The sequence below is a fragment of the Oncorhynchus gorbuscha genome, linkage group LG07, assembly GCF_021184085.1.
Source record: "Oncorhynchus gorbuscha isolate QuinsamMale2020 ecotype Even-year linkage group LG07, OgorEven_v1.0, whole genome shotgun sequence".
Classification (NCBI taxonomy): Eukaryota; Metazoa; Chordata; class Actinopteri; order Salmoniformes; family Salmonidae; genus Oncorhynchus; species Oncorhynchus gorbuscha.
In genome coordinates, this window is record NC_060179.1 from 15,052,082 (window position 1) to 15,079,753 (window position 27,672).

At 46.3% G+C, this 27,672-nt stretch overlaps 2 protein-coding genes across 5 annotated transcripts in view; both read right to left on the reverse strand.

The window, feature by feature from the left end:
- LOC124039516 (disco-interacting protein 2 homolog C-like) overlaps nucleotides 1-1,152 on the reverse strand; it is a 58,130-nt gene extending 56,978 nt beyond the window's left edge. For both annotated transcript variants that reach the window (XM_046355572.1, XM_046355571.1), the window contains exon 1: nucleotides 589-1,152. In XM_046355572.1, coding sequence (XP_046211528.1) covers nucleotides 589-667 — 79 coding nt within the window. In that variant the 5' untranslated portion in view covers nucleotides 668-1,152. The remainder of the gene's footprint in view (nucleotides 1-588) is intronic.
- Nucleotides 1,153-2,577: 1,425 nt separating this feature from the next.
- Nucleotides 2,578-27,581, reverse strand: LOC124039517 (la-related protein 4B-like). 3 transcript variants are annotated; one of them, XM_046355574.1, is made up of 17 exons: nucleotides 27,130-27,580; nucleotides 17,415-17,580; nucleotides 14,814-14,955; nucleotides 14,543-14,671; nucleotides 14,421-14,469; nucleotides 14,188-14,324; nucleotides 6,699-6,802; nucleotides 5,970-6,080; nucleotides 5,027-5,080; nucleotides 4,746-4,937; nucleotides 4,589-4,665; nucleotides 4,186-4,401; nucleotides 4,004-4,049; nucleotides 3,545-3,691; nucleotides 3,375-3,472; nucleotides 3,157-3,253; nucleotides 2,578-2,934 (listed from the first exon to the last, which is right to left on the reverse strand). In XM_046355574.1, the coding sequence occupies exons 2-17, from the start codon at nucleotides 17,511-17,513 to the stop codon at nucleotides 2,782-2,784; spliced, it is 1,851 nt and encodes a 616-aa protein (XP_046211530.1). In that variant the 5' UTR covers nucleotides 17,514-17,580; nucleotides 27,130-27,580; the 3' UTR covers nucleotides 2,578-2,781. The 3 variants fall into 3 exon arrangements, with proteins under 3 accessions (XP_046211530.1, XP_046211529.1, XP_046211531.1); XM_046355573.1 differs by having other exon boundaries at nucleotides 4,746-4,949; nucleotides 27,130-27,578; XM_046355575.1 differs by having other exon boundaries at nucleotides 2,891-3,033; nucleotides 4,746-4,949; nucleotides 27,130-27,581.
- Nucleotides 27,582-27,672: the final 91 nt, after the last annotated feature.

Below are 27,672 nucleotides of genomic sequence, written 5' to 3' on the forward strand. Positions count from 1 at the left end.
CTGACAATTACGCGCTGCAAAATAATCTCCGAATTCCATTGGTTAATCCGCTTGGTTGAGATTGAATCTGTTCAATCGTCGCCAGAAAAACCCACCCAAATCATCATCATTATCATCATCATCATCATCATCATAAACAGCAGCAGCAGCAGCAGCTGAGTGTGCAGGCCAAAACACCGAGCACGATCAAGAACACACACCACATAATCGTATCCTGTCACGCAGTGTTGCAGAGATATTATTAAATTCATGCGTTTGAGCATGACACACACGTACAGGCCTACACATACACGCACACGGGTCCGTGGACTCACGGACAAAAAAACGTATTTCAAGTCATAACACCCAGTTGGTCTCAAGGTCAAATACCGGGTTTGTGTCGGTGTCACCAACAGAGAGACAATACCACAGTGGGCTGCTGGGTCTCCCCTCACCCCGTCCCGGCTAAAGCAGGCTGGGAGGGCCGCTCTGACAAACATCTGGAGGGGCGGAGCAGGGGAGAGAGAGTGGGGTCTGGGGGAACGGACCATTGCTGTAGAGATTCCTCTACGTTAACGGTTTAACGGTGCGCGTGGGGTTTGTTCTTACCCTCTGACAGCTCGAGCTCCAACTCCGCCAGCCGAGCGCGAACGTCCAGTGGTAACGGCGACGCCTCACGCTCTGCCATTAGGTTATACGGTAGAAAAATCTCTCCGTCCTTCCTCAGTTGCCGTCTCCTCCTCTCCTCCAGCAGAGAAAGAGAGGTATTCCGCGGATCCTCCTAGCGGTGCGTTGAGGCAGCTAGCGGTGCGTAGAGGGGAACAAAGAGACAAATATGCTTTCTCGGTTTACCGGGGCCCCGGCATGGCCTCGCTAGTCTACCTCTTCTCCGTTATTATCGTCTCTGTGATGAGGGACCACTGAGGGTCGATCGGTGGGTCTCGAGGCTGCTTGCCCGGAGATGCGGTGCAGATGATGATACTCGCGCTGTTTGGAGCTACTGTCACGTGACGCACGGTGGAGCGGAGAGGAGCGCCACCGGGAGGGACCGAGGGTGGCGCGGCGTGGGAGGCAGGGGTATTATGTCCAAACCACTGCACCACACCCTCTTGATACACACATTGATATATAGGCTTATATCATTGAATTATGGCAACAACAATGTGCTGGTGGATCTCTGGTCTTCATGAAGCCCAAGGAATGTCCAAGGAGCACACAAGCCATGCTTTCTGCCTACCACTCGGCTTAGCTCTGGCAGCTCAGCTCAAGTCTTCAAATCTCAGGTAAGGTACGCTACTTAAGCATCTGATTTTTGCCACAACCAACGCTATACTAATAATTAGCCCATATGCAGAGTAGCTAGCTTCATAGTATCACTGCATTTTATAATAACACAGCATGTGGTGACTTTGTCACATGATTTGAAGGTATAATGGTGCTGAAGTAGGCTAAACAAACAAGCTGTAATAGCTGCGATCAGAGAATCAGCACCACAGAAGCGGACAGTGACAGAATCGGAACTCAGCACCACGTGACATTGGAAAGCGACGCTCTCAGGTGCAGACACTCACCACTTGAACAATCTGACCGCAGGCCACTACTGAAGGAAAGGTTCCTGCACGAATGTAATTTGCTAGACTGATTCAGCCAGCCATACTGACTTCTTCATCCAAACTTTAGAATTGTACGTAATAGGGAATAAATTACAATGCGAAAATGATTGTTTACTGTTTATTATTAAGGCAATTGTTTAATAACAGTCAAATTATTTACATCTGTACAGAAAAAAACATTCACCTTTTTAAATCATGCCTCAATTCTGTATCTAATACCCACATTTAGAGCCTTAATCTATCTCAAACACAAGAAATGTGAACTGAAAACTATTTACCCCCCACCACCCCTGATTCCATATCAAGTTGTTAACTCAAGTAACTCTAACAATGTTGTATCTGTATGCAAACTTATCAATATCAACCAGAGTTGTTCCTCTTCCTCATCTGTCTGTAAGAGACTCCCCCTCCTCCCTCCCCCTCCCCCAGTCAACACAAAAGGAATTCCATCTAACATAAAATAAATTACATCTAAAACTCATGCAGAAACAAAATGTTATATGATATCAGTACTTTAGCCAGTTGTCACTCAGTGTCTGGCTGTTTGTTGTTACTATAAATGTTCTGATTAAGTTATTTAGACCAAGGAATACAGAAATCTGATGTCCAATCCTCTAAATACTGATCAATATTAATCAAAAGAAATCAATCAATATCAAAACATAAATATTTCAGAATGTCAGAAAGGTCCGTCAAGTCTGACAACAGAGAGAAACAACAGAGAGAAACGACAGAGAGAAACGACAGAGAGAAACGACAGAGAGAAACGACAGAGAGAAACGACAGAGAGAAACGACAGAGAGAAACAACAGAGAGAAACGACAGAGAGAAACGACAGAGAGAAACAACAGAGAGAAACGACAGAGTGAAACGACAGAGAGAAACGACAGAGAGAAACGACAGAGAGAAACGACAGAGAGAAACGACAGAGAGAAACGACAGAGAGAAACGACAGAGAGAAACAACAGAGAGAAACGACAGAGAGAAACGACAGAGAGAAACGACAGAGAGAAACGACAGAGAGAAACGACAGAGAGAAACGACAGAGAGAAACAACAGAGAGAAACAACAGAGAGAAACGACAGAGAGAAACGACAGAGAGAAACAACAGAGCTACAACTTTTCAATGTTTTTCTTTGGCTTGAAGAACTTCTTCCCTCCCCAACCCAAAGTAACTATCTCACTCTGGTCACCGTGATAACTGGGCCGGGTCAGGCGCCTGCGCAGGATAGGCTGGGACAAGCTCCGTCCCCAAGGGGGTGAGGTCAGTAGCCTTTGCGGTGAGCATCTGATTAGCTCGTATGCGCTGGCAGATCTCAGCGTAGCTTGGCTTCTTGGACTCCTAACCATTCACAACACAGGACCGTTCAGTACCCAGCATACACTACTTCTCTGGTAGACAGATGACTGCATCTCAATAGTCTCTTCTCCTTCCTCTGCACTGATGAGGTGAGGAAACCATTTTAGACTATTAGATGTAGCCATGCTGTGGTACATTCAACTTCACCATTTAAAAAAAACAACTATTAACCAGTTTGTCTCTGTAGTCTGTGAGTTGTCTCACCGTTCCTGGTCTCTTCCCCTTCGTGGTCTGTGGTTCTTCTGCGGTCGGATGAGCTGCTGTGGTTCTCTTGGGAGACACTACAGTTTCCTTTATCTTCCTGTGGGACAGCAATATAACACAACACAAACGTAACATACCAGAACACTGACAAGTCTGTAACTTTCTTCCCTAAAGTAATCATACAAAACACATTGTGAAAGGAAGGAGAATATATTCACGCTAGGGGGAGGGTTTTCTGAGGCAATGCTGTGATAGGCTGGAGGTCTTGTGATGTCACAGTGGTTGGTTCACTGGTACTGCTGCCTCTAACTGGACTCTGGAACAAGAAAAACAACCTTATAAGAAAGTAGAGGGAGTGTGTGAGTGTGTTTGTGTGACTCTTGGTTACCTTGTGGTTGCTGGTTGCCTTATGGATGTTGGTTGCTGTGGTAACTGTTGCTGTAGAAGCTGTAGCAAGGGGAAGTGGGGGGAAGCTATTGGGGCCGAGTTCCAGACTGGGAGACAAGGAGCGGCGGGGCGACTGGGGGGGCCCTCTCTAAACACACACACACACACACACACACACACACACACACACACACACACACACACACACACACACACACACACACACACACACACACACACACACACACACACACACACACACACACACACACACACACACACACACACACACACAGATATACAGTACATATCCAGTACATATATTAATTTGTAACATATCATTGCAGAAAACACAACTTGTTCAACATGTTCAGGGTCCCATTTTGGTTCGTAGGCACTACTATCAGAACTACTGGCTGAAATGATACAAAACCTTTATAACACATCTTTAAGTACTTACAGAGTACTTGTCATCTCTTCTCCTCCTCTGACCAATGGGACCTCTCCTTCAGAGAGAGAGAGAAACAATCTTCTTCAGTTCAGGTGGTACCTCAAAAAAATGTCTCACCCTTTTAGTCTCTAATGAAATTGAGTGATCAGGAAGAGACCCGTTTCTAAGGGCTGGAGGTTAGAGGTCACTACCTTCCTCTGTCAGTGCTGGGGGAGGACCCCGACCCCCCTCTCCCTCCACGTCGACCCCCCTCTCCGTCCATACGCCTGTTGCCTGGTAACCGTGGCCGACCCTGCCTGGGGGGGCCAGGGACGCATCCTATTGGTCCACCCTCCAGGAAGAAGGGGGGATCATCCAGAAGGCCCGGCCCCCTGTCGCCAGACAACCGCCTCTGGTCTCGCTGTCCCCTAATGGAGGAGAGGGAAACACAGATGTAAAAAATCACGTCACCACAACGTAACTACAACCATGCTTCCATCGTCAAGCAAAACACAGAAAGGGAGAGAGACAAAAAGAGAAAGCAAGAGAATGATAGCTTGGGAAAAGGAGAGAGATGTCTCTCCAGAATGAGAACGTGAGTGAGGAGTGTAGTACCTGAGTCTGTGTGAGGGGGATAGCTTGAAGCTGGGGCATCCTGGGAAGTCGTCCATGAAGCCAGAGAATGCCGCCATCTGCTGGACAGAACAACAATGACACCAGGGAGAGAGAACGCTTGTGCCTGTGTGTGTGTGTATGTGTATGTCCAACTCACCATGACAGGGTCTGTGTATCCGGCCATGGCAGCCAAGCTCTGATTAGTCATTGTGTAGAGCTGTGGGAGGGGCTGCTGGAAAGTGGGCTGGGCGTAGTATGGGCTGTAAGGCTGCTGATTGGTGCAGGGGTCCATTGGGCAGGGCCTGTAGCCATTCTTTGGAGCGTAAGATGTGACTGCCATCACTTTGGCCTTGATTCGTGCCTAATGAATGAATGAACCAATCTTCTATCATGTGATTGTATGGAAAAGTACTGTTTAGTAAAGGACCCGACACTCACCTTGATGGGTTTCCCCTGGAACGTCCTTACCTCCTCTCTTAGGTATTGGAACGCCTGGAAAACACACACACGTACACGCACACACACACAAAGTGAATTAAATCTGCAGCTCAATGAAATGTGTATGAATGTCTAGAGGATCAATTCCTCTTCTAACTGTCGTTAACCCCCCTAACCCCAGTCTCTCCTACCTGTCTTTAACCCCCCTAACCCCAGTCTCTCCTACCTGTCGTTAACCCCCCTAACCCCAGTCTCTCCTACCTGTCTTTAACCCCCCTAACCCCAGCCTCTCCTACCTGTCGTTAACCCCCTAACCCCAGTCTCTCCTACCTGTCGTTAACCCCCTAACCCCAGTCTCTCCTACCTGTCTTTAACCCCCTAACCCCAGCCTCTCCTACCTGTCTTTAACCCCTCTAACCCCAGTCTCTCCTACCTGTCGTTAACCCCCTAACCCCAGTCTCTCCTACCTGTCGTTAACCCCAGTCTCTCCTACCTGTCGTTAACCCCCTAACCCCAGTCTCGCCTACCGGTCGTTAACCCCCCTAACCCCAGTCTCTCCTACCTGTCGTTAACCCCCTAACCCCAGTCTCTCCTACCTGTCGTTAACCCCCTAACCCCAGTCTCTCCTACCGGTCGTTAACCCCCTAACCCCAGTCTCTCCTACCGGTCGTTAACCCCCTAACCCCAGTCTCTCCTACCTGTCGTTAACCCCCTAACCTCAGTCTCTCCTACCTGTCGTTAACCCCTCTAACCCCAGTCTCTCCTACTGGTCGTTAACCCCTAACCCCAGTCTCTCCTACCTGTCGTTAACCCCTCTAACCCCAGTCTCTACTACCTGTTGTTAACCCCCCTAACCCCAGTCTCTCGTACCTGTCTTTAACCCCCCCCTAACCCCAGTCTCTCCTACATGTCGTTAACCTTAACCTCAGTCTCCAAGCAGTACCTGTTGAGCATCAGCCTCACTGTGGAAGGTGATGAACCAGTTGTCGTTCTGGGCAAACTCACAGCTCTGGATCCTGGGGAGGCTCTCACTTGCAAACAGAGCCTTCACCTCCTGGTGGTTCAGACAGGACAGGACAGGACAGGACAGGACAGGACAGGACAGGACAGGACAGGACAGGACAGGACAGGACAGGACAAGACAAGACAGAGGTTGCTTACAGTTAGTGCTGAGCCATAAGTGCTTTTTGAGGTCGGTTTGTTTTCAGTTCGATAATTGAAAAAAATTATCACGTTTTTCAATTTTGGATATTTTTTGGGGACATTAAATGCACTGTGGGTTGAGTGCTGTAGCAACACAGACTAAAACAATTAATAAAAGTACCATGATAAAAACATACTAGAACATTCAATTGAACGAGTACTGAACGTCAAGTTTAAAAACAGGGAGGGGCTGGGTTGTGGATTCAAAATGCACCTCTGCCCTTTAAACACGTCAGTCATTGTTTTAAGCCACACCCACCGAACGGAGCAAAAGTACCTCAAAATCTTTTCAAGAATGTTTTGGGGAAACGTGTCCCAATATAGCAAACGTTCCAGCAAACTGAACACATCCCTGATGTATCTCTAGAGAAACTGAGCACTGAGCTCAGAAAAAAACATAACTAAATGGAATTCAAAATAATTGAACCAATGTCGGTCAATTAGTTGTTTAAAAACAACTAATTCTTACCTCTGGGGGTGTGGTCTCTGGGACCTCTCGGAGGATGACGATACAGCGACCCCGATTTGGCCGTACCTTCTGCCCACATTCTGCCACCTCCACCAGTGGCAATGCTACGAGCCAATCAGAAGAGAGGACACGGTCAGAGCCCTTCCGCCAAGTAAACATCTTACCCAATCAGGTATACCAGTGGTTTCCAAACATTTTACAGTCCCGTAACTCTTCAAACATTCAACCTCAAGCTGCGTACACCCTCTAGCACCAGGGTTGTTTTTTTGCCATCATTGTAAGCCTGCCACACACACACACACACACACACACACACACACACACACACACACACACACACACACACACACACACACACACACACACACACACACACACACACACACACACACACACACACACACACACACACACACACACACGTTAAACATAAGAATGAGTGAGCGTTTTTGTCACAACCTGGCTAGTTGGGAAGTGACAAAGAGCTCTTATAGGATCAGGGCACAAATAATTATAATCAATCATTTAGCTCTTTATTTAACCATCTTACATATGAAACCTTGTTTATTCATCGAAAGTTGTGAATAACTCACCACAGGGTAATGAGAAGGGTGTGAATAACTCACCACAGGTTAATGAGAAGGGTGTGAATAACTCACCACAGGTTAATGAGAAGGGTGTGAATAACTCACCACCGGTTAATGAGAAGGGTGTGAATAACTCACCACAGGTTAATGAGAAGGGTGTGAATAACTCACCACAGGTTAATGAGAAGGGTGTGAATAACTCACCACAGGTTAATGAGAAGGGTGTGAATAACTCACCACAGGTTAATGAGAAGGGTGTGAATAACTCACCACAGGTTAATGAGAAGGGTGTGAATAACTCACCACAGGTTAATGAGAAGGGTGTGAATAACTCACCACAGGTTAATGAGAAGGGTGTGAATAACTCACTACAGGTTAATGAGAAGGGTGTGAATAACTCACCACAGGTTAATGAGAAGGGTGTGAATAACTCACCACAGGTTAATGAGAAGGGTGTGAATAACTCACTACAGGTTAATGAGAAAGGTGTGCTTGAAAGGATGCTCATAACGCTGCAATGTTGTGTTGTATTGGCGAGAGTCTCAGTCTTAAATCATTTTCCACACACAGTCTGTGTCTGTATTTAGTTATGCTAGTGAGGGCTGAGGACCCACTCTCACATAGGTACGTGGTTGCAAAGGGCATCAGTGTCTTAACAGCACGATTTGCCAAGGCAGGATACTCTTAGCGCAGCCCTATCCAGAAATCTGGCAGTGGCTTCTGATTCAATTACATTTTCACAGAACTGCTTTTTGCAATTTCGATGAGGCTCTCTTGTTCAGACATCGGTAAGTGGACAGGAGGCAGGGCATGAAAGGGATAACGAGAATCCAGTTGTTTGTGTCGTCCGTTTCGGGAAAGTACCTGCATAATTGCACACCCAACTCACTCAGGTGCTTCGCTATATGACATTTGACATTGTCCGTAAACTTGAGTTCATTTGTACACAAAAAAAATCATACAATGATGGAAAGACCTGTGTGTTGTCCTTGTTAATGCAGACAGAAAAAAGCTCCAACTTCTTAATCCAATTGCGTCCCGCACATTGAATATAGTTGCAGAGAGTTCCTGCAATCCTAGATTCAGATTATTCAGGCGAGAAAAAATCTCACCCAGATAGGCCAGTCGTGTGAGAAACTCGTCATCATGCAAGCGGTCGGACAAGTGAACATTTTGGTCAGTAAAGAAAAGTTTAAGCTCGTCTCTCAACTAAAAAAAACATGTCAATACTTTGCCTCTTGATAGCCAGCACACTTCTGTATGTTGTAAAAGCGTTACATGGTCACTGCCCATATCATTGCATAGTGCAGAAAATACATGAGAGTTCAGTGGCCTTGCTTTAATAAAGTTAACCATTTTCACTGTAGTGTACAAAAACGTCTTTCAAGCTGTCAGGCATTCCCTTGGCAGCAAGAGCCTCTTGGTGGATGCTGCAGTGTACCCATGTGGCGTCAGCAGCAACTGTTTCCACTCCTCTATGTCTCCCTATTCTGGCTTTTGTACCATCGATACAGATACCAACATGAGCAGCAGCTACTTTTGGCTACTACATACGGCCTGTTAGTGGAATTTCCGCGAGAGAGTAGCGGTTAATGTGATTGGATGTTAATTATTTGACTAGGCTACCTGTATTTGTTGTAACTTTAATGTATTTGAGTTAATGTTTAAGTTTATTCTTTGAGCTGTATCTGTAAAGATATTTCTTTAGATTTATTTGCATATGTAATTGTATTGGGTTGTGTTGAATTACGCTTTTTGACTGCAAGTCCCAGAATGCCTTGCGAGAAGAATGAGTGATAACGCGCCAATTATGTGCAGGTGTTTGGTGATTGTGGCTGACTTTCCGACAGCATCTTACCTGCATTGCTCTGTACCAAAACCATTGTTGTTAAATGTAACATAAACAAGTATTCTTACTAAAAGAAGCTTTCTTATCAAAACCGACGTCCCGAGTCATTACTAAGAAGTTAGCAAATCTAAGATTTGGTACCGAAACCCACAATATGAGCTGCGACGAAGAAGTGGCTGAAATGGCTGAGGAGGAACGTCGGCATGAAGCAGAAAGAATGAGATGAAAGCGGGGTACCATCCGAGGCGCAACAACGCGGATTTTGAATCAGATTGACGTGGATATATCCAAGTCAAATCCGGATACCGATCACTTGAGTACATTGTTGGAATTGTTATCAGCTAAGGAGGACAGTTTGTTTGAACTCAATCGTGGAATTGAACAGTTAACGCCATTGGACGGATTGGAGGCAGAGATTGCATGCACGGAGGATTATAAAGAGCGCATTATCATGCTGAAGAGTCGTGCACAAAGAGTGATAACGAAGAAACCGGATGTCAATCCACTACCAGCCCGGGTGAGTGACGCTAACTCAAACATATCACAGAGACAATCAGTAAGGCTTCCGAAGTTGATTATTGAGAAATTCTATGGAGATGTCAGTATGTGGCAGGAGTTTTGGAGCCAGTATGAGACCGCTATTCACAACAATGATTCACTGTGTAAAAAAGAGAAGTTTATCTATCTGAAAACATATCTCACTGGACCAGCTGCAAAGGCAGTAGCAGGACTGATGTTAACAGACAGTAACTATGATAATGCAATCACTCTACTCAAGAGCAGATTTGGAAGGAAAGACCTTGTGATTAGTGCTCATATGTCAAAGCTGCTGAATCTCACACCTGTGAAGAAATCCTCTGATCTAAATGCATTGAGGCAGCTATATGATGAATGTGAAATTCAGATTAGGAGCTTGGAATCACTGGGTGTAGTGTCAGAATCCTATGGAAGCCTACTATTCCCAATCTTACTGCAGATGATTCCAGAGGACATAGCTCTTGACTATAGTCATCAGAGGGGAGTAGATGATGAATGGAAAGTGTCTGAGATGATCAGTTTCCTACAGAAAGAGGTTCAGAGCAGGGAGAGCGCTACAAATGACAAGATCATACAACCAACAGAAAGAGACCAAACCATGGAACAAGTCATGCTTCTCCAATGAAATGAAACCAAAAATACCCAACATGCCCTCTGCTGCAGCACTGCATACAGCCAGCCAGAACGAACAACAAACGTGTCTATTTTGTGACAGTGCAGACCACAAATCAGAAAACTGCCCTGACTACAATATTGCTACACGCAAAGAGAAACTCAAGAACATGGGAAGATGCTTTGTATGTTTAGGACAGAGACACATAGCTAAATTCTGTAAAGTCAAAGATGTGTCATGTGCAACATGTGGAAGCAGACATCACATTGCGGTGTGTACCAGTAAGAGGAGTGAGGTGCAAACCCCTACTGTTTCTGTAGATGCTGTTGTTTCCTCAGTTATTCCCCATTCAGTGAAGATGAAACCAGATGGACAGAACACTGTGTTGCTACAAACGGCAAAGGCATGGGTAGAAGGCCCATCGGGCAGGAAGATAGCGCGTTGCTTACTAGATGGAGGCAGTCAGAGAAGCTTCATATATGAAAACCTTGTGAAGGGCTTGAAGCTACCAGTAATCAGACAAGAGGCACTCACTCTTCACACGTTTGGCTCCTCTGCCCCAGCAATGTCCCAACGCAACACAGTGAAAGTTGTCTTGGAGAATGTCTGGGACAAACAGCAGAGAATAGTGGAGTTGCCATGGAAATGAAAAATGCCAGAACTCCAAGACAACTATAGAATCGCCAAGAAACGGTTTGAAGGTCTGAAGAAGGATGTGACGTTGTACAGCAGATACAATGAAGTAGTAGAGGACTACTTACAACAAGATATGGCAGAGGACGTGCCCAAGGACAACGCATCAAGTGCAGACAACGTAAAATACTACTTACCTCACCATGCAGTACTCCAAGAAGATAAGGTGACAACAAAACTGAGAGTGGTGTTTGATGCCTCGTCCCATGAAGATGGCTGTCCATCCCTCAATGACTGTCTACTCACAGGACCAAACCTGAATCCGGATCTGCTCAGCGTTCTGATAAAGTTCAGACTACATGAGATCGCATTCATGGCAGACATCAAGAAAGCTTTCCTGCAGATATCCCTAGCAGAGAGAGACAGAGACGCCTTGAGATTTCTATGGCTCACAGGCCCACCAAGGGGAGAAAATGAAGAGGAGCTGCGTGTGCTGAGGATGAAAAGAGTGGTATTTGGAGCTTCCAAGTCCATTTTTGCTGGCAGCTACAATCAGGAAGCACCTGCAACTACATGTGTTCTGTGATGCAAGTGAAAGGGCTTACAGTGCAGTAGCTTACTTGCAAGGTGAGTCACAAGACAGGGAAACAACAAGTCTAGTCGCATCCAAGTCCAGGGTAGCCCCACTTAAGAAAATGACGCTGCCACGCCTGGAGCTCATGGGAGCTGTGATTGGAGCGAGACTAGCAAACAACTTGATGACCACACTGAAAATGGAAGAAAAACAGATCAAAATGTGGACAGACTCGATGATCGTGCTGCATTGGATTTGCAGCTCAGCTCAGAAATGGAAACAGTTTGTTGCGAACAGCGTGACGGAGATCCAGTCCTTGACCAATCCAGAGTCATGGTCACATATTGAAGGGAAAACTAATCCAGCTGACCTCCCTACCAGAGGACAAACTGTTCGAAACTTGACACAGAGCGAGCTATGGTGGAATGGACCCAGAATTCTGACATCACCCAATCAGTCCGAAGAGACTGATGATAACAAGGTTCCGGATGAGGTGAATATAGAACTCAAGTCCAGTTGCCAGGTTACTGTACAACTCACAGCAAACAGCACAGACAGCACTGAACCTGTGTTGGAGCTTGAAAGGTACAGCAAACTGAAAAGAGTGTTCAGAGTCACCGCCTGGATAAAGAGATTCATAGCCAATGCTCGTACAACCATAAAGATGCAAGGTGAACTGACTGCTGACGAACTGTTCGATGCAGAAAGGTACTGGATTAAGGTAACAGAACAACAGAGTTTCGGACAGGAGATCAAACTACAGAAGGCAGGAAAAAGCATAAACAATGACTGTAAAATCAGAGAACTGAAACCTTTCCTGGACGAACACAAACTACTCAGTGTAGGAGGAAGGCTGCAACAGTCCAACTTCACATTCAGAGAGCAGCATCCATGGGTTCTACCCAATAAGTACAGATACTCAGAAATGCTGATACAGTACCACCATGAGAACGTGATGCATTCTGGAGCAAGTGACACTCAGCACCCAACATTACGCAGATGGAAGTACAGGCAGAGACTTGTGACCAGTTTATGGAACAGTTGGCGAAGAGACTACTTGCTGGATCTAAAGCCACCCCACTGAATGTGATTGAAGAACTGTTTCCAGGCCGAGATGGCTTAGTTAGATCATGTTCAGTTCGTACTGCTTCAGGGACTTTGTTGACGAGACCTATTCAGTTGATATACTGCCTAGAGATCTAGATGAACACATGTTCATCGGGGGGGGGAGGATGTTGTAACTTTAATGTGTTTGAGTTCATGTTTAAGTTTATTCTTTGAGCTGTATCTGTAAAGATATTTCTTTAGATTTATTTGCATATGTAATTGTATTGGGTTGTGTTGAATTACGCTTTTTGACTGCAAGTCCCAGAATGCCTTGCGAGAGGAATGAGTGATAACGCGCCAATTATGTGCAGGTGTTTGGTGATTGTGGCTGACTTTCCGACAGCATCTTACCTGCATTGCTCTGTACCAAAACCATTGTTGTTAAATGTAACGTAAACAAGTATTCTTACTAAAAGAAGCTTTCTTATCAAAACCGACGTCCCGAGTCATTACTAAGAAGTTAGCAAATCTAAAAGTATTTGACAATGTGTTGTTATATCGCTGAACACTAGATGGTTTCATTTTATTTTGGGCAGTGAAATGAGGCTACTCAGGTGAGAAAAAAAACTCATCCAAATGTATAGCCCCCATTGGTAAATATAAATGGACTGTTTGACTTTTTTTAGCCCAAATAAATGCTTCACAGAGTTCAAGTAACAGACACATCTCAACATCAACTGTTCAGAGGAGACTGTGTGAACAAGGCCTTCATGGTCGAATTGCTGCAAAGGAATCACTACTAAAAGGACACCAATAATAACAAGAGACTTGCTTGGGCCAAGAAACACGAGCAATGGAAACTAGACCGGTGGAAATTTGTCCTTTGGTCCGGAGTCCAAATTGGAGATTTTTTGTTCCAACCTCCGTTTCTTTGTGAGACGCTGTGTGGGTGAAAGGATGATCTCCATATGTGCATTTCCCACCGTAAAGCATAGAGGAGGAGGCGTGATGGTGTGGGGGTGCTTTGCTGGTGACACTGTCAATGATTTATTTAGAATTCAAGGCACACTTAACAAGCATGGCTAACACAACATTCTACAACAATTCGCCATCCCATCTGGTTTGGCCTTAGTGGGACTATAATTTGTTTTCAACAGGACAATGACCCAACACACCTCCAGCCTGTGTAAGAGCTATTTTACCAAGAAGGAGAGTGATGGAGTGCTGCATCAGATGACCCGGCCTCCACAGACCCCCGACCACAACCAAATTGAGATGGTTTGGGATGAGTCGGACCGCAGAGTGAAGGAAAAGCAACCAACAAGTGCTCAGCATATGTGGGAACTCCTTCAAGACTGTTGGAAAAGCATTCCAGGTGAAGCTGGTTGAGAGAATGCCAAGAGGTTGCAAAGCTGTCGTCAAGGCAAAGGGAGCCTATTTGAAGAATCTCAAATATAAAATATATTTTGATTTGTTTAACACTTTTTTGGTTACTACAGATTCCATATGTGTTATTTCATAGTTTTGATGTCTTCACTATTATTCCACAATGTAAAAAATAGTAAAAAGAAAGAAAAACCCTTGAATGAGTAGGTGTTCTAAAACTTTTGACCGTTGCTGTACACACACAAAAACTTAAGTTAACTCACACTTGAGGACGTCAGAGATGAGCTCCAAGTCAGTGCTGAGCTTCTTGATGTGGTTGAGGTTGGCAAGCGTTGCTATGGGAACATACTGGTCACAGTCCATCTGGGAGACGAGGTAGAGGTCATTGGCCAGGTTCTCCCTGAGGGGACATCAGCCAATCAGAAAACAAACCTTACTGCCCACTGACCAATCAGAAACGACCCTCGCTGCCCACTGACCAATCACACAGACGTACCGTGACAGACAGGACTCCAGTGAGGTCTTCAGCTGCGCCATGAGCTCCTCTGAAAGCAACAACATTAAAAACATATGTTTGTATCAGACATCATCTGTTTGACCAGCCAGTAATGTTGGTACCTGACACACAGCTATCCTGGACCAGGCCATTGGCTGACGGGTTTCCCATGGTGACCACCGGAAATTCTACACCGCCCGGTTCCAGCTGAGCCTCGCCCACCTCCTCCAGGTCATATCCCTGCTCATACCCTGAGGACCAATCAGGTAGTGACGTTTACTAGACAGACACTAAAATAAGCCAAAGAAGAAGGCATCAGAACCAGTAGCTGCCTCCCCCTCTGGATTAAGGGCTAGGCGTTGTTTTATATTCACTCTACTACCGCATGCTTACCTTCCTGGTTGTCAAGGTGACTGGTCACCGCCAGCCATGATTGGAGAGCGTCAGTGTAGACAAGGCCTGAGGGTTCCAGGCTAAGTGTGTGATTGGCCCATACTTGAGCGTTTGGGTTCAGCTCAGAGACCGGGGTGGATTCCTGCAAGGGAACACACACACCCAAGGTCAGTGTCTTCAAAAACTAGAAAACTTCTATAGTGTGTGTGTGTACTCCTCTGCTCCTGCCAGGTCTCAACTGGGTCAAATGTGATCAGAAAATAACTTTTTAACTCACATGAACAGAGATGTGTGTTTGCTCATCCCTACAGTTGACAGACACACACGTCTGAAAGTACTCACAGGCTGGTGGTGAGGGTACTATTCTCAGAGACAAGAGTCCTGGGGCAGCAGAGTGCTGCAGGCGGTGTAGGCCATGGATCTAGGGGGCTGCTCCTTCTTATAGCCCTCCTCGCCTTCACCCTGGCTGGGCACCATACCCTAGGCCCATCCTACACAGCCCTCTTGCAGCCCTGGCCCTAAATGCAGCCAGGGAGAGGGGTAGAGGCCCGAGAAGGTGGGGTCCACTTCCTCCCCATGTAGCTCTGACACCATGTCCATCATGCCACGCTCTTCAGTCTGACCTCTAAGCCCCACAGTGCCCGTCTCTGTGGTAACAGTCAATGACCTCTGACCCAGAAACTGTATCTGGTAAGACAGGGTGGAGGTGTAAACATCAATCTGATTATGCTCCACCCCCAGCACACCTGACAGAAAATTGGAATCTGCAGTTGTTGCATCGTCTCCAGGGTAGTTCACAGCAGAACAGTTATTGCCGTGGTAACCGAAGGTCAGGGGCTCCTCACTACTGTCACTATGTGTGTACCTATACTACTGTCAATGTGTGTCCCTATACTACTGTCAATGTGTGTCCCTATACTACTGCCAATGTGTGTCCCTATACTACTGTCAATGTGTGTCCCTATACTACTGTCAATGTGTGTCCCTATACTACTGTCAATGTGTGTCCCTATACTACTGTCAATGTGTGTCCCTATACTACTGTCAATGTGTGTCCCTATACTACTGTCAATGTGTGTCCCTATACTACTGTCAATGTGTGTCCCTATACCACTGTCAATGTGTGTCCCTATACTACTGTCAATGTGTGTCCCTATACCGCTGTCAATGTGTGTCCCTATACCACTGTCAATGTGTGTCCCGATACCACTGTCAATGTGTGTCCCGATACCACTGTCAATGTGTGTCCCTATACTACTGTCAATGTGTGTCCCTACTCAGGGGCTCCTCCGTCCTGGCTGGGTTCTGCATGGTGTTCTCCATCTGTCTTGCTAGGTTCTAAAATGTCTTCATCTTCTGTTTGGGTGGGTTCTGCATGGTGTTCTCTATCCTTTGTCTAGGTGAATTCTCCATGCTGTTCTCTGCTATCTTCTGTTTAAATTGGCTCTCCACACCCTCCATATACAAAACATTCTCACAGCTGGCCCTGGCCTTGGCAGTGTTTGTGTGTGGCACTCCTGCCTCCATGGAGTCTATGTGTGTGTTGGTCAGTGTGACTATGCCGGGGCCTGTGGAGGCGTTAATAATAGCAGGTTCCTCCTCCTGTGAGTGTTCTGGACTGAGTGGCCCCCGACTCCGCTACCTCTCGCCATGGGGCCTGTCGACACGTTGTCTTGGATGACATTGTTCTTATTCTCCTGTTCCTGAATCTTCCATTTGGCTGGTCCGTCTGGCACACAGGTGTGTTGAGCCAGTAGGTCAGATACATGTTGAGCCAGGCCATTAGCATGTGACTCATCCTGGTTCTTGCATCCTAGCCCCTCTGGGCTTGATACCTGAAGCAACCTGGTCCTATCACTCAGCAGGCCTGGGCTCAGCTCCTTACTGCAGCAGCATTCATCTTCACTACAAGCCTCTACAACAGCCAAGCACCTCACCAACACTCAGACCCAGATCCTCTCACTAGCTCATCTCACACAGAAAGAGGAAAGACCGTAACTATCAATCACTTTCACCTGCTCTTCTCATGCTTTTCTCCTCCCCTGCCCAGAACAGCACATGTAAAAGGAGCTCACATGTCCCTGCCACTCAAGAGAGCCCCCCAGTGTGTGGTTATAGTTGGAATAGGCACATGGCCAGACGAGCACCAATGCAAGAGCAGAGGAAGTCACCCCCCTTTGTCTCCTTCTCTCTCCCTCTGTCCCTTTTAGGTTCTCTCGTTCACGTTTACTCTTGCCTATTCGGCTTACTCACTTTCTCACTCTCTCTCCCCCTGCAAGGCCACTACAGAAGGCATGCCTAGACTGTGACTCTATGGCTAAATACCCACTGAAGCTCTGAGCAGCAGGAGGGATAAAATAGTTCTGGGTGTATATGGGATGTATGCTAGTGTGTGTGTACTAATGAACAATCTGAACAACACATCAAGTCACAAACAACTGCACAATCCTTGTGACAATCTGCAACGTAGGTCTTGTATCTAATGATTAGAGCTAGGAGGTTTTTACTGGTCAGGTCACATAGCTGAGAAACATGTTATCTACTATGCCAGACCCAAAAAGCTGTGTGTGTGAGTAAAGAGCTTCAATGACAGTACTGTACCAGGTGTTGACGCTCCAGATCGAGGTGGTGCGACCACGTCTCCCGCGTTAGCAGCACCGGAGGCTCAGCTGGGACGGCCGACTCCTGGTCTGACGTCATGTGACGTCTGAACTCCTCTCAGGGATGTGTGCTGCTGCTCACCAGGGAAGCTGGTTGGGGGATATATCTAAACTCAGCAAAAAAATAAACATCCATTTTTCAGGACCCTGTCTTTCAAAGATAATTCGTAAAAATCCAAATAACTTCACAGATCTTCATTGTAAAGGGTTTAAACACGGTCTCCCATGCTTGGTTCAGTGAACCATAAGCAATAAATGAACATGCACCTGTGGAACGCTGGTTAAGACACTAACAGCTTACAGATGGCAATTAAGGTCACAGTTATGAAAACTTATGACACTAAAGAGGCCTTTCTACGGACTCTGAAAAACACCAAAAGAAAGATGCCCAGGGTCCCTGTTCATCTGCGTGAACGTGCCTTAGGCATGCTGCAAGGAGGCATAAGAACTGCAGATGTGGCCAGGGCAATAAATTGCAATGTCCGTACTGTGAGATGCCTAAGACAGCGCTACAGGGAGACAGGACGGACAGCTGATCGTCCTTGCATTGGCAGACCACGTGTAATAACACCTGCACAGGATTGGTACATCCGAACATCACACCTGCATGACAGGTACAGGATGGTCTACATAAACTTCCCGAGTTACACCAGGAACGCTCAATCCATCCATCAGTGCTCAGACTGTCCGCAATAGGCTGAGAGAGGCTGGACTGATGAGAGAGGCTGATCTGAGGGCTTGTAGGCCTGTTGTAAGGTAGGACCTCACCAGACATCACCGGCAACAACGTCGCCTATGGGCACAAAACCCACCGTCGCTGGAAGAGACAGGACTGGTAAAAAGTGCTCTTCACTGACTAGATGTGGTTTTGTCTCACCAGGGGTGATGGTCAGATTCGCGTTTATCATCAAAGGAATGAGCGTTACACCGAGGCCTGTACTCTGGAGCGGGATCGATTTGGAGGTGTAGGATTCGTCATGGTCTGGGGCGGTGTGTCACAGCATCATCGGACTGAGCTTGTTGTCATTGCAGGCCATCTCAACGCTGGGCGTTACAGGAAAGACATCCTCCTCCCTCATGTGGTACCCTTCCTGCAGGCTCATCCTGACATGACCCTCCAGCATGACAATGCCACCATCCACACTGCTCGTTCTGTGCGTAATTTCCTGCAAGGAATGTCAGTGTTCTGCCGTGGCCAGCGAAGAGCCCGGATCTCAATCCCATTGAGCACATCTGGGACCTGTTGGATTGGAGGGTGAGGGCTAGGGCCATTCCCCCAAGAAATGTCCGGGAACTTGCAGGTGCCTTGGTGGAAGAGTGGGGTAACATCTCACAGCCAGGACTGGCGAATCTGGTGCATGAGGTCCATGAGGAGGAGATGCACTGCAGTACTGCAGTACTTAATGTAGCTGGTGGCCACACCAGATACTGACTGTTACTTTTGATTTGGACCCCCCCTTTGTTCAGGGACACATTTTACATTACATTTAAGTCATTTAGCAGACGCTCTTATCCAGAGCGACTTACAAATTGGTGCATTCACCTTATGACATCCAGTGGAACAGCCACTTTACAATAGTGCATTTAAATCTTTTAAGGGGGGGGGGGGGGGGTAGAAGGATTACTTTATCCTATCCTAGGTATTCCTTAAAGAGGTGGGGTTTCAGGTGTCTCTGGAAGGTGGTGATTGATTCCGCTGTCCTGGCGTCGTGAGGGAGTTTGTTCCACCATTGGGGAGCCAGAGCAGCGAACAGTTTTGACTTGGCTGAGCGGGAACTGTACTTCCTCAGTGGTAGGGAGGCGAGCAGGCCAGAGGTGGATGAACGCAGTGCCCTTATTTGGGTGTAGGGCCTGATCAGAGCCTGGAGGTACTGAGGTGCCGTTCCCCTCACAGCTCCGTAGGCAAGCACCATGGTCTTGTAGCGGATGCGAGCTTCAACTGGAAGCCAGTGGAGAGAGTGGAGGAGCGGGGTGACGTGAGAGAACTTGGGAAGGTTGAACACCAGACGGGCTGCGGCGTTCTGGATGAGTTGTAGGGGTTTAATGGCACAGGCAGGGAGCCCAGCCAACAGCGAGTTGCAGTAATCCAGACGGGAGATGACAAGTGCCTGGATTAGGACCTGTGCCGCTTCCTGTGTGAGGCAGGGTCGTACTCTGCGGATGTTGTAGAGCATGAACCTACAGGAACGGGCCACCGCCTTGATGTTAGTTGAGAACGACAGGGTGTTGTCCAGGATCACGCCAAGGTTCTTAGCGCTCTGGGAGGAGGACACAATGGAGTTGTCAACCGTGATGGCGAGATCATGGAACGGGCAGTCCTTCCCCGGGAGGAAGAGCAGCTCCGTCTTGCCGAAGTTCAGCTTGAGGTGGTGATCCGTCATCCACACTGATATGTCTGCCAGACATGCAGAGATGCGATTCGCCACCTGGTCATCAGAAGGGGGAAAGGAGAAGATTAATTGTGTGTCGTCTGCATAGCAATGATAGGAGAGACCATGTGAGGTTATGACAGAGCCAAGTGCCTTGGTGTATAGCGAGAATAGGAGAGGGCCTAGAACAGAGCCCTGGGGGACACCAGTGGTGAGAGCGCGTGGTGAGGAGACAGATTCTCGCCACGCCACCTGGTAGGAGCGACCTGTCAGGTAGGACGCAATCCAAGCGTGGGCCACGCCGGAGATGCCCAACTCGGAGAGGGTGGAGAGGAGGATCTGATGGTTCACAGTATCGAAGGCAGCCGATAGGTCTAGAAGGATGAGAGCAGAGGAGAGAGAGTTAGCTTTAGCGGTGCGGAGCGCCTCCGTGATACAGAGAAGAGCAGTCTCAGTTGAATGACTAGTCTTGAAACCTGACTGATTTGGATCAAGAAGGTCATTCTGAGAGAGATAGCGGGAGAGCTGACCAAGGACGGCACGTTCAAGAGTTTTGGAGAGAAAAGAAAGAAGGGATACTGGTCTGTAGTTGTTGACATCGGAGGGATCGAGTGTAGGTTTTTTCAGAAGGGGTGCAACTCTCGCTCTCTTGAAGACGGAAGGGACGTAGCCAGCGGTCAGGGATAAGTTGATGAGCGAGGTGAGGTAAGGGAGAAGGTCTCCGGAAATGGTCTGGAGAAGAGAGGAGGGGATAGGGTCAAGCGGGCAGGTTGTTGGGCGGCCGGCCGTCACAAGACGCGAGATTTCATCTGGAGAGAGAGGGGAGAAAGAGGTCAGAGCACAGGGTAGGGCACTGTGAGCAGAACCAGCGGTGTCGTTTGACTTAGCAAACGAGGATCGGATGTCGTCGACCTTCTTTTCAAAATGGTTGACGAAGTCATCTGCAGAGAGGGAGGAGGGGGGAGGGGGAGGAGGATTCAGGAGGGAGGAGAAGGTGGCAAAGAGCTTCCTAGGGTTAGAGGCAGATGCTTGGAATTTAGAGTGGTAGAAAGTGGCTTTAGCAGCAGAGACAGAGGAGGAAAATGTAGAGAGGAGGGAGTGAAAGGATGCCAGGTCCGCAGGGAGGCGAGTTTTCCTCCATTTCCGCTCGGCTGCCCGGAGCCCTGTTCTGTGAGCTCGCAATGAGTCGTCAAGCCACGGAGCGGGAGGGGAGGACCGAGCCGGCCTGGAAGATAGGGGACATAGAGAGTCAAAGGATGCAGAAAGGGAGGAGAGGAGGGTTGAGGAGGCAGAATCAGGAGATAGGTTGGAGAAGGTTTGAGCAGAGGGAAGAGATGATAGGATGGAAGAGGAGAGAGTAGCGGGGGAGAGAGAGCGAAGGTTGGGACGGCGCGATACCATCCGAGTAGGGGCAGTGTGGGAAGTGTTGGATGAGAGCGAGAGGGAAAAGGATACAAGGTAGTGGTCGGAGACTTGGAGGGGAGTTGCAATGAGGTTAGTGGAAAAACAGCATCTAGTAAAGATGAGGTCGAGCGTATTGCCTGCCTTGTGAGTAGGGGGGAAGGTGAGAGGGTGAGGTCAAAAGAGGAGAGGAGTGGAAAGAAGGAGGCAGAGAGGAATGAGTCAAAGGTAGACGTGGGGAGGTTAAAGTCGCCCAGAACTGTGAGAGGTGAGCCATCCTCAGGAAAGGAGCTTATCAAGGCATCAAGCTCATTGATGAACTCTCCGAGGGGACCTGGAGGGCGATAAATGATAAGGATGTTAAGCTTGAAAGGGCTGGTAACTGTGACAGCATGAAATTCAAAGGAGGCGATAGACAGATGGGTAAGGGGAGAAAGAGAGAATGACCACTTGGGAGAGATAAGGATCCCGATGCCACCACCCCGCTGACCAGAAGCTCTCGGGGTGTGCGAGAACACGTGGGCGGACGAAGAGAGAGCAGTAGGAGTAGCAGTGTTATCTGTGGTGATCCATGTTTCTGTCAGTGCCAAGAAGTCGAGGGACTGGAGGGAGGCATAGGCTGAGATGAACTCTGCCTTGTTGGCTGCAGATCGGCAGTTCCAGAGGCTACCGGAGACCTGGAACTCCACGTGGGTCGTGCGCGCTGGGATCACCAGATTAGGGTGGCAGCGGCCACGCGGTGTGGAGCGTTTGTATGGTCTGTGCAGAGAGGAGAGAACAGGGATAGACAGACACATAGTTGACAGGCTACAGAAGAGGCTACGCTAATGCAAGGAGATTGGAATGACAAGTGGACTACACGTCTCAAATGTTCAGAAAGTTAAGCTTACGTAGCAAGAATCTTATTGACTAAAATGATTAAAATGATACAGTACTGCTGAAGTAGGCTAGCTGGCAGTGGCTGCGTTGTTGACTTTGTAGGCTAGCTGGCAGTGGCTGCGTTGTTGACACTACACTAATCAAGTTGTTCCGTTGAGTGTAATAGTTTCTACAGTGCTGCTATTCGGGGCTAGCTGGCTAGCTAGCAGTGTTGATTACGTTACGTTGCGTTAAAAGAACGACAACAATTATCTTTGATACACAGACGGCTATGTAGCTAGCTATGTAGCTAGCTACGATCAAACAAATCAAACCGTTGTGCTGTAATGAAATGAAATGAAAAATGTGATACTACCTGTGGAGCGAAGCGGAATGCGACCGGGTTGTTGAGTGCGGAAGTTCTATTCAGTAGACATTGGCTAGCTGTTGGCTAGCTAGCAGTGTCTCCTACGTTAAGGACGACAAATAGCTGGCTAGCTAACCTCAGTAAATTAAGATAATCACTCTAAGACTACACGCTCTAAACTACACAATTATCTTGGATACGAAGACAGCAAAGACAACTATGTAGCTAGCTAACACTACACTAATCAAGTCGTTCAGTTGAGTGTAATAGTTTCTACAGTGCTGCTATTCGGTAGACGGTGGACGTATGCTAGCTGGCTAGCTGCTGGGCAGATAGCAGTGTAGACTACGTTAGGACGACGAAATACAATCATCCTTGAGATGTTTCTACAACTTGATTGGAGTCCACCTGTGTTAAATTAAATTGATTGGACATGATTTGAAAAGGCACCTGTCTATATAAGGTCTCACAGTTGACAGTGCATGTCAGAGCAAAAACCAAGCCATAAGGTCGAAGTAATTGTCCATAGAGTTCTGAGACAGGATTGTGTCGAAGCACAAATCTGGGGAAGGGTACCAAAACATTTCTGCAGCATTGAAGGTCCTCAAGAAAGTTCACTTTCCAAAGGTACAACAACCCTAAGCACACAGGCAAGACAATTCAGGAGTGGCTTCGGGACAAGTCTCTGAATGTCCTTAAGTGGCCCAGCCAGTGCCTGGACTTCCGATCGAACATCTCTGGACAGACCTGAAAACAGCTGTGCAGCGACGCTCCCGATCCAACCTGACAGAGCTTGAGAGGATCTGCAGAGAAGAATGGGAGGAACTTCCCAATACAGGTGTGCCAAGCTTGTAATGTCATACCCAACAAGACTCGAGGCTGTAATCCCTGCCAAAGGTACTGAGTACTGAGTAAACGGTCTGAATACTTATGTAAATGTTTTAGCAAAAAATTATAAAACCTGTTTTTTTCTTTGTCATTATGGGGTATTTGTGTGTCATGACGTTGGCCTGTGGGTGAGGTTTATGACCCCCCCCCATAAATACCTTTCTCCCTTTCTTCTCTCTTGACTCTCTACAGTAGGACTCTTGAAAAGCCTTTGTTAAACAGAGTCTGGGAACATCAAAAGGTGGGGGGGAAAGAAACCATATTTCGGTAATCCAACCAGCTGAAAATATGCGTTCGTACTAAATGAATATGATGCCAGATCAGTTGGTGTCTGAGACATTATTACTGATGATAGGACGACAAACTGTATCTTGGAAAGTCTACACATTATAGTTATCAGATTCACGTGGAATTGTTGTGAAATTTAAATGTTTAAATATTAAACTATTTGTGAAAAGATTAAATGTAATTTAGCTTCTTAATGAGAGAACGGTTTGTCATAGAGTAAACTATGCTCAACTCAGTGGCCCCGCCCATGTGAACCGACATTGGTTATAAACTATGAAACACACCCTTCTCTCCCCTCTTACATAAAGCCCTTGACGAAAATGTAAATTTCTGTTCCAAGGACGTAAGGACTTCCGGTCCCTGCGTTGAAAGGAGAAAGATCACCTACAGAACTAAGCCAACCTCAGCGTGAGCTCTGGTTGAAAGACAAGAACCTAACGAAATTAGCATCGAATCTCAATGTGATGGTGACGACCTACACGCCGAAGGATGAATTTCGACTATACCAGCAGAATATAGCATGAGCTTAAAAGTATGGCAACTTGGTATGAACTTTGAACTGTTATTCACTAAAGAAGTGATACCTCCTAGCCGTCGCGTTAGCACAGCAACTGTAGACGTGGGCTAGGAGAGGACGGACAGAGTAACTGTTCTACCACACGACGACGGTACTACCAAGTATCCATTCTACCACCAGAGATCCAATGCTGGCAAACCGGCCTTCCATTGACGACCAATCTACCGAAGCGCAGCTCAGAGTAAATATTTATTACATTCTCCTATTTCAAATGGGCAGTAATTTAGAATGCATAAGATACTGTATTTACGATAGCATAGCTTCTCCCTTTGTTACTCAGTCTTCCCGCTCTTTCACTCAAACCCCCGTTTTCGCTATATCGGCTACGTTCACCACGTCCGTCAATGTATGATTCATTCTGTGTATATGTAATTCTGTGTGATTAGTTAGGTATTTAGTAAATAAATCATTAAACCAAATGTTGTATTGCTAATTCAACTTGTTAGCCAGGGTTCGTGAATAATTTACCACTTTCAGATGAGACTAAACAAGGCGATGATTAAATATTGATGTAAAAGATTACCAAGTCTTTAAGAGTTTATTCGGAAGATAGCAGCTCTATAAAAATTATTTCGTGGTGCCCCGACTTTCTAGTTAATGATTTACCTGATTAGCTTAATCAGGTAATATTAATTACAGATAAATTATTTTATAGAATAGCATGTCATATAACTTCATCCGGCATAGCCAAAGACACGACATGTGTGTAGAATCAATACAGTACCAGTCAAAAGTTCAGACACACCTACTCATTCAAGGTTTTTTCTTATGTGGTAACTCCTTCAAGACTGTTGGAAAATAATTGCAGGTGAAGCTGGTTGAGAGAATGCCAAGAGTGTGCAAAGCTGTCATCAAAGTACTGAAGTATAGAAATATTTTGATTTGTTTAACACTTTTTGGTTACTACATGATTCCACGTGTTATTTCATAGTTTTGATGTACTCACTAATATTGTACAATGTAGAAAATAGTAAAAATAAAGAAACCCTGGACTGAGTAGGTGTGTCCAAACTTTCGCCTGGTACTGTGTGTGGGGGAACATAAATATAAACACAACATGTAAAGTGTTGGTCCAATGAGCTGAAATAAAAATCACAGAAATGTTCCATATGCACAAAAAGCTTATTTCACTCAAATGTTGTGCACAAATTTGTCTACATCCCTGCTAGTGAACATGTTTTCTTTGCCAAGATAATCCATCCACCTGACAGGTTTGGCATATCAAGAAGCTGATTAAACAGCATGATCATTACACAGGTGCACCCTGTGCTGGGAACAATAACAGGTAATGTTTGTCACAATGCCACAGATGTCCCAAGTTGAAGGAAAGTGCAATTGGCATGCTAACTGCAAGAATGCCCACCAGAGCTGTTGCCAGATAATTTAATGTTAATTTCTCTACCATAAGCTGCCTCCAACGTCATTTTAGAGAATTTGGCAGTACGTTCAACTAGCCTCACAACAGAAGACCACGTGTAACCAAGCCAGTCCAGGACCTCCACATCCGGCTTCTTCACCTGTGGGATCGTCTGAGGGAGTGCTGAGGAGTATTTATTTCTGTAATAAAGCTCTTTTGTGTGGAAAAAGTCATTCTGATTGGCTGGGCCTGGCTCCCCAGTGGGTGGGCCTATGCCCTATCAGGCCCACCCATGGCTGCGCTTTATTTCAATTGACTGATTTCCTTATATTAATTGTAACTCAGTAAAGTATTTTAATCTTTTAAAATCTATTTTTGTTCAGTATGAATAGAGAGGAGAATGTGCTTAACCAGTGCAGGCCGCAGACACAATCTACTAATTCAGGCACTGGACATCTGACTGCAAGTTACCAGACACTGACAGCTGACTATGAACTCTGTACAGGGAAATGAGAAACGTACAGTTAGTTGCCTGCCTGCCTATGAAGCTTGTTGCACCACATTTTCAGACAGAGTTTGAAAGATCAGTCAGTGACACAGTTGGCTTTGTGTGAGCATTCATGTCAATTTGGACTAAGGGCTCTAGTCAATCTGTAAACCTGAAGCGTTACAGATTCCGCGATAGAAATGGTTAAGTAATGTACGATTGAACTGAAATATGCCTTTAACGTGAATGTAGTTTCCGCTAAAGCAGCAACATTGCATTGTTTCAATCACGCTGTAAAGCGGATTTCCGTGATGCGGATGAAATAGAGCGCTTGTTTGACTAATAACGTTACAAATAATTTGGGCGAGGGAATTTTGTGACTAGCCTACATAAAATGACTAGCTAGCTAAAGTTAACTTTGCAAAATAGAGGGCGAGGGAATTTGTGACTAGCCTACATAAAATGACTAGCTAGCTAAAGTTAACTTTGCAAAATAGAGGTCGATAACATGCCAGCATTTGCTAATGGTGAGCTGCCACCTCCCAGCACATGACTCATTCACCTGGGGCGTATTCATTACGCCGAATATGTTGCAAAAGTTTCTAAAACGGAAGCCACCGGGACGAAACGTGGAGTGACATATAGCGGCTGTATGTATGCAATGGAAAATTCATTTTCCGTTTTGCAACGGTTTGGACAAATAATTACACCCCTGATTGGCCCTGTAGCGAAAACAGCTGACGTTAGCTGACTAGCGGTAACTACTTACTGTCCACATTGACATTAACCTAGCTAGTTTAGTCACCGTCAACGAATGTTAGTACCCAGTGGCCGTTGATTAATCTGGCAAAATTAGCTAGATAGGTGCGCATCCAACTAGCCATATATAATGTAAACTAATTACAGTAACAAAATAAACCAGCAGGGACAAGTTTCTTTGATCGGTTCACAACATATGGTGAGAATAACAATGATGTATCAGCTAACGTTAACAGTCATTGACCAAATAACTTATTGAAACAGTTTGCTTTGCGAACTAACGTTACATAGGCAAAGCAACTCACCTGGCCAAGTTTGGCTAATATTCTCCTTTGCATACGATGTTAGCTAGTTTAGCCGTGTGTGTTGCTTCTCAGACCGCACGTCAAGTCTACCTCCTCCAAAATGACATGTAAACAAAACTTTTCAGTAACCATGGGCACCAACAGCCTACCGAGAGCAACAAAAAAAATCTATATTATTTTTAAAGGTTAAGTTTGTGTTCACGAAAAATCTGAGGAATTTGAAAATGTTTTGTTTAAATTAGCAAACATTTATATTCGAAAAAAAATCTCTGAACTTCTTTGCATTATTTTCAGGTGTAGCCAGCAGATCCGACTCGCTTGTGACCATTAGCACTCGTTCATTCTTCTCTGTGTAACAATTGGGATGATGGGCCAATTCGGAGTACAATGTATTTCTGCTCCCTGGATTGGGGTACATTTTCCCGAGCCATATCTCGCGCCGGATCCGTGGTGTTTTAATCTACACAGGAAGACTGCCCGACCAGCTGTAAACCATATGGTCGGATCTGCTGCCTATGGGCAGGTCACAGGTGCTGTCTGGAA

Excerpts from the sequence above, each read along its gene's own strand:
- LOC124039517 (XM_046355573.1), bottom strand. The coding sequence starts at position 17,513 with ATGACGTCAGACCAGGAGTCGGCCGTCCCAGCTGAGCCTCCGGTGCTG. Across the intron at positions 14,470-14,542 it reads CCAGGATAGCTGTGTGTCAG|AGGAGCTCATGGCGCAGCTG; the intron begins GTACCAACATTA and ends TGTTGCTTTCAG. Across the intron at positions 3,254-3,374 it reads CAGAAAACCCTCCCCCTAGC|GAAGATAAAGGAAACTGTAG; the intron begins GTGAATATATTC and ends GCTGTCCCACAG.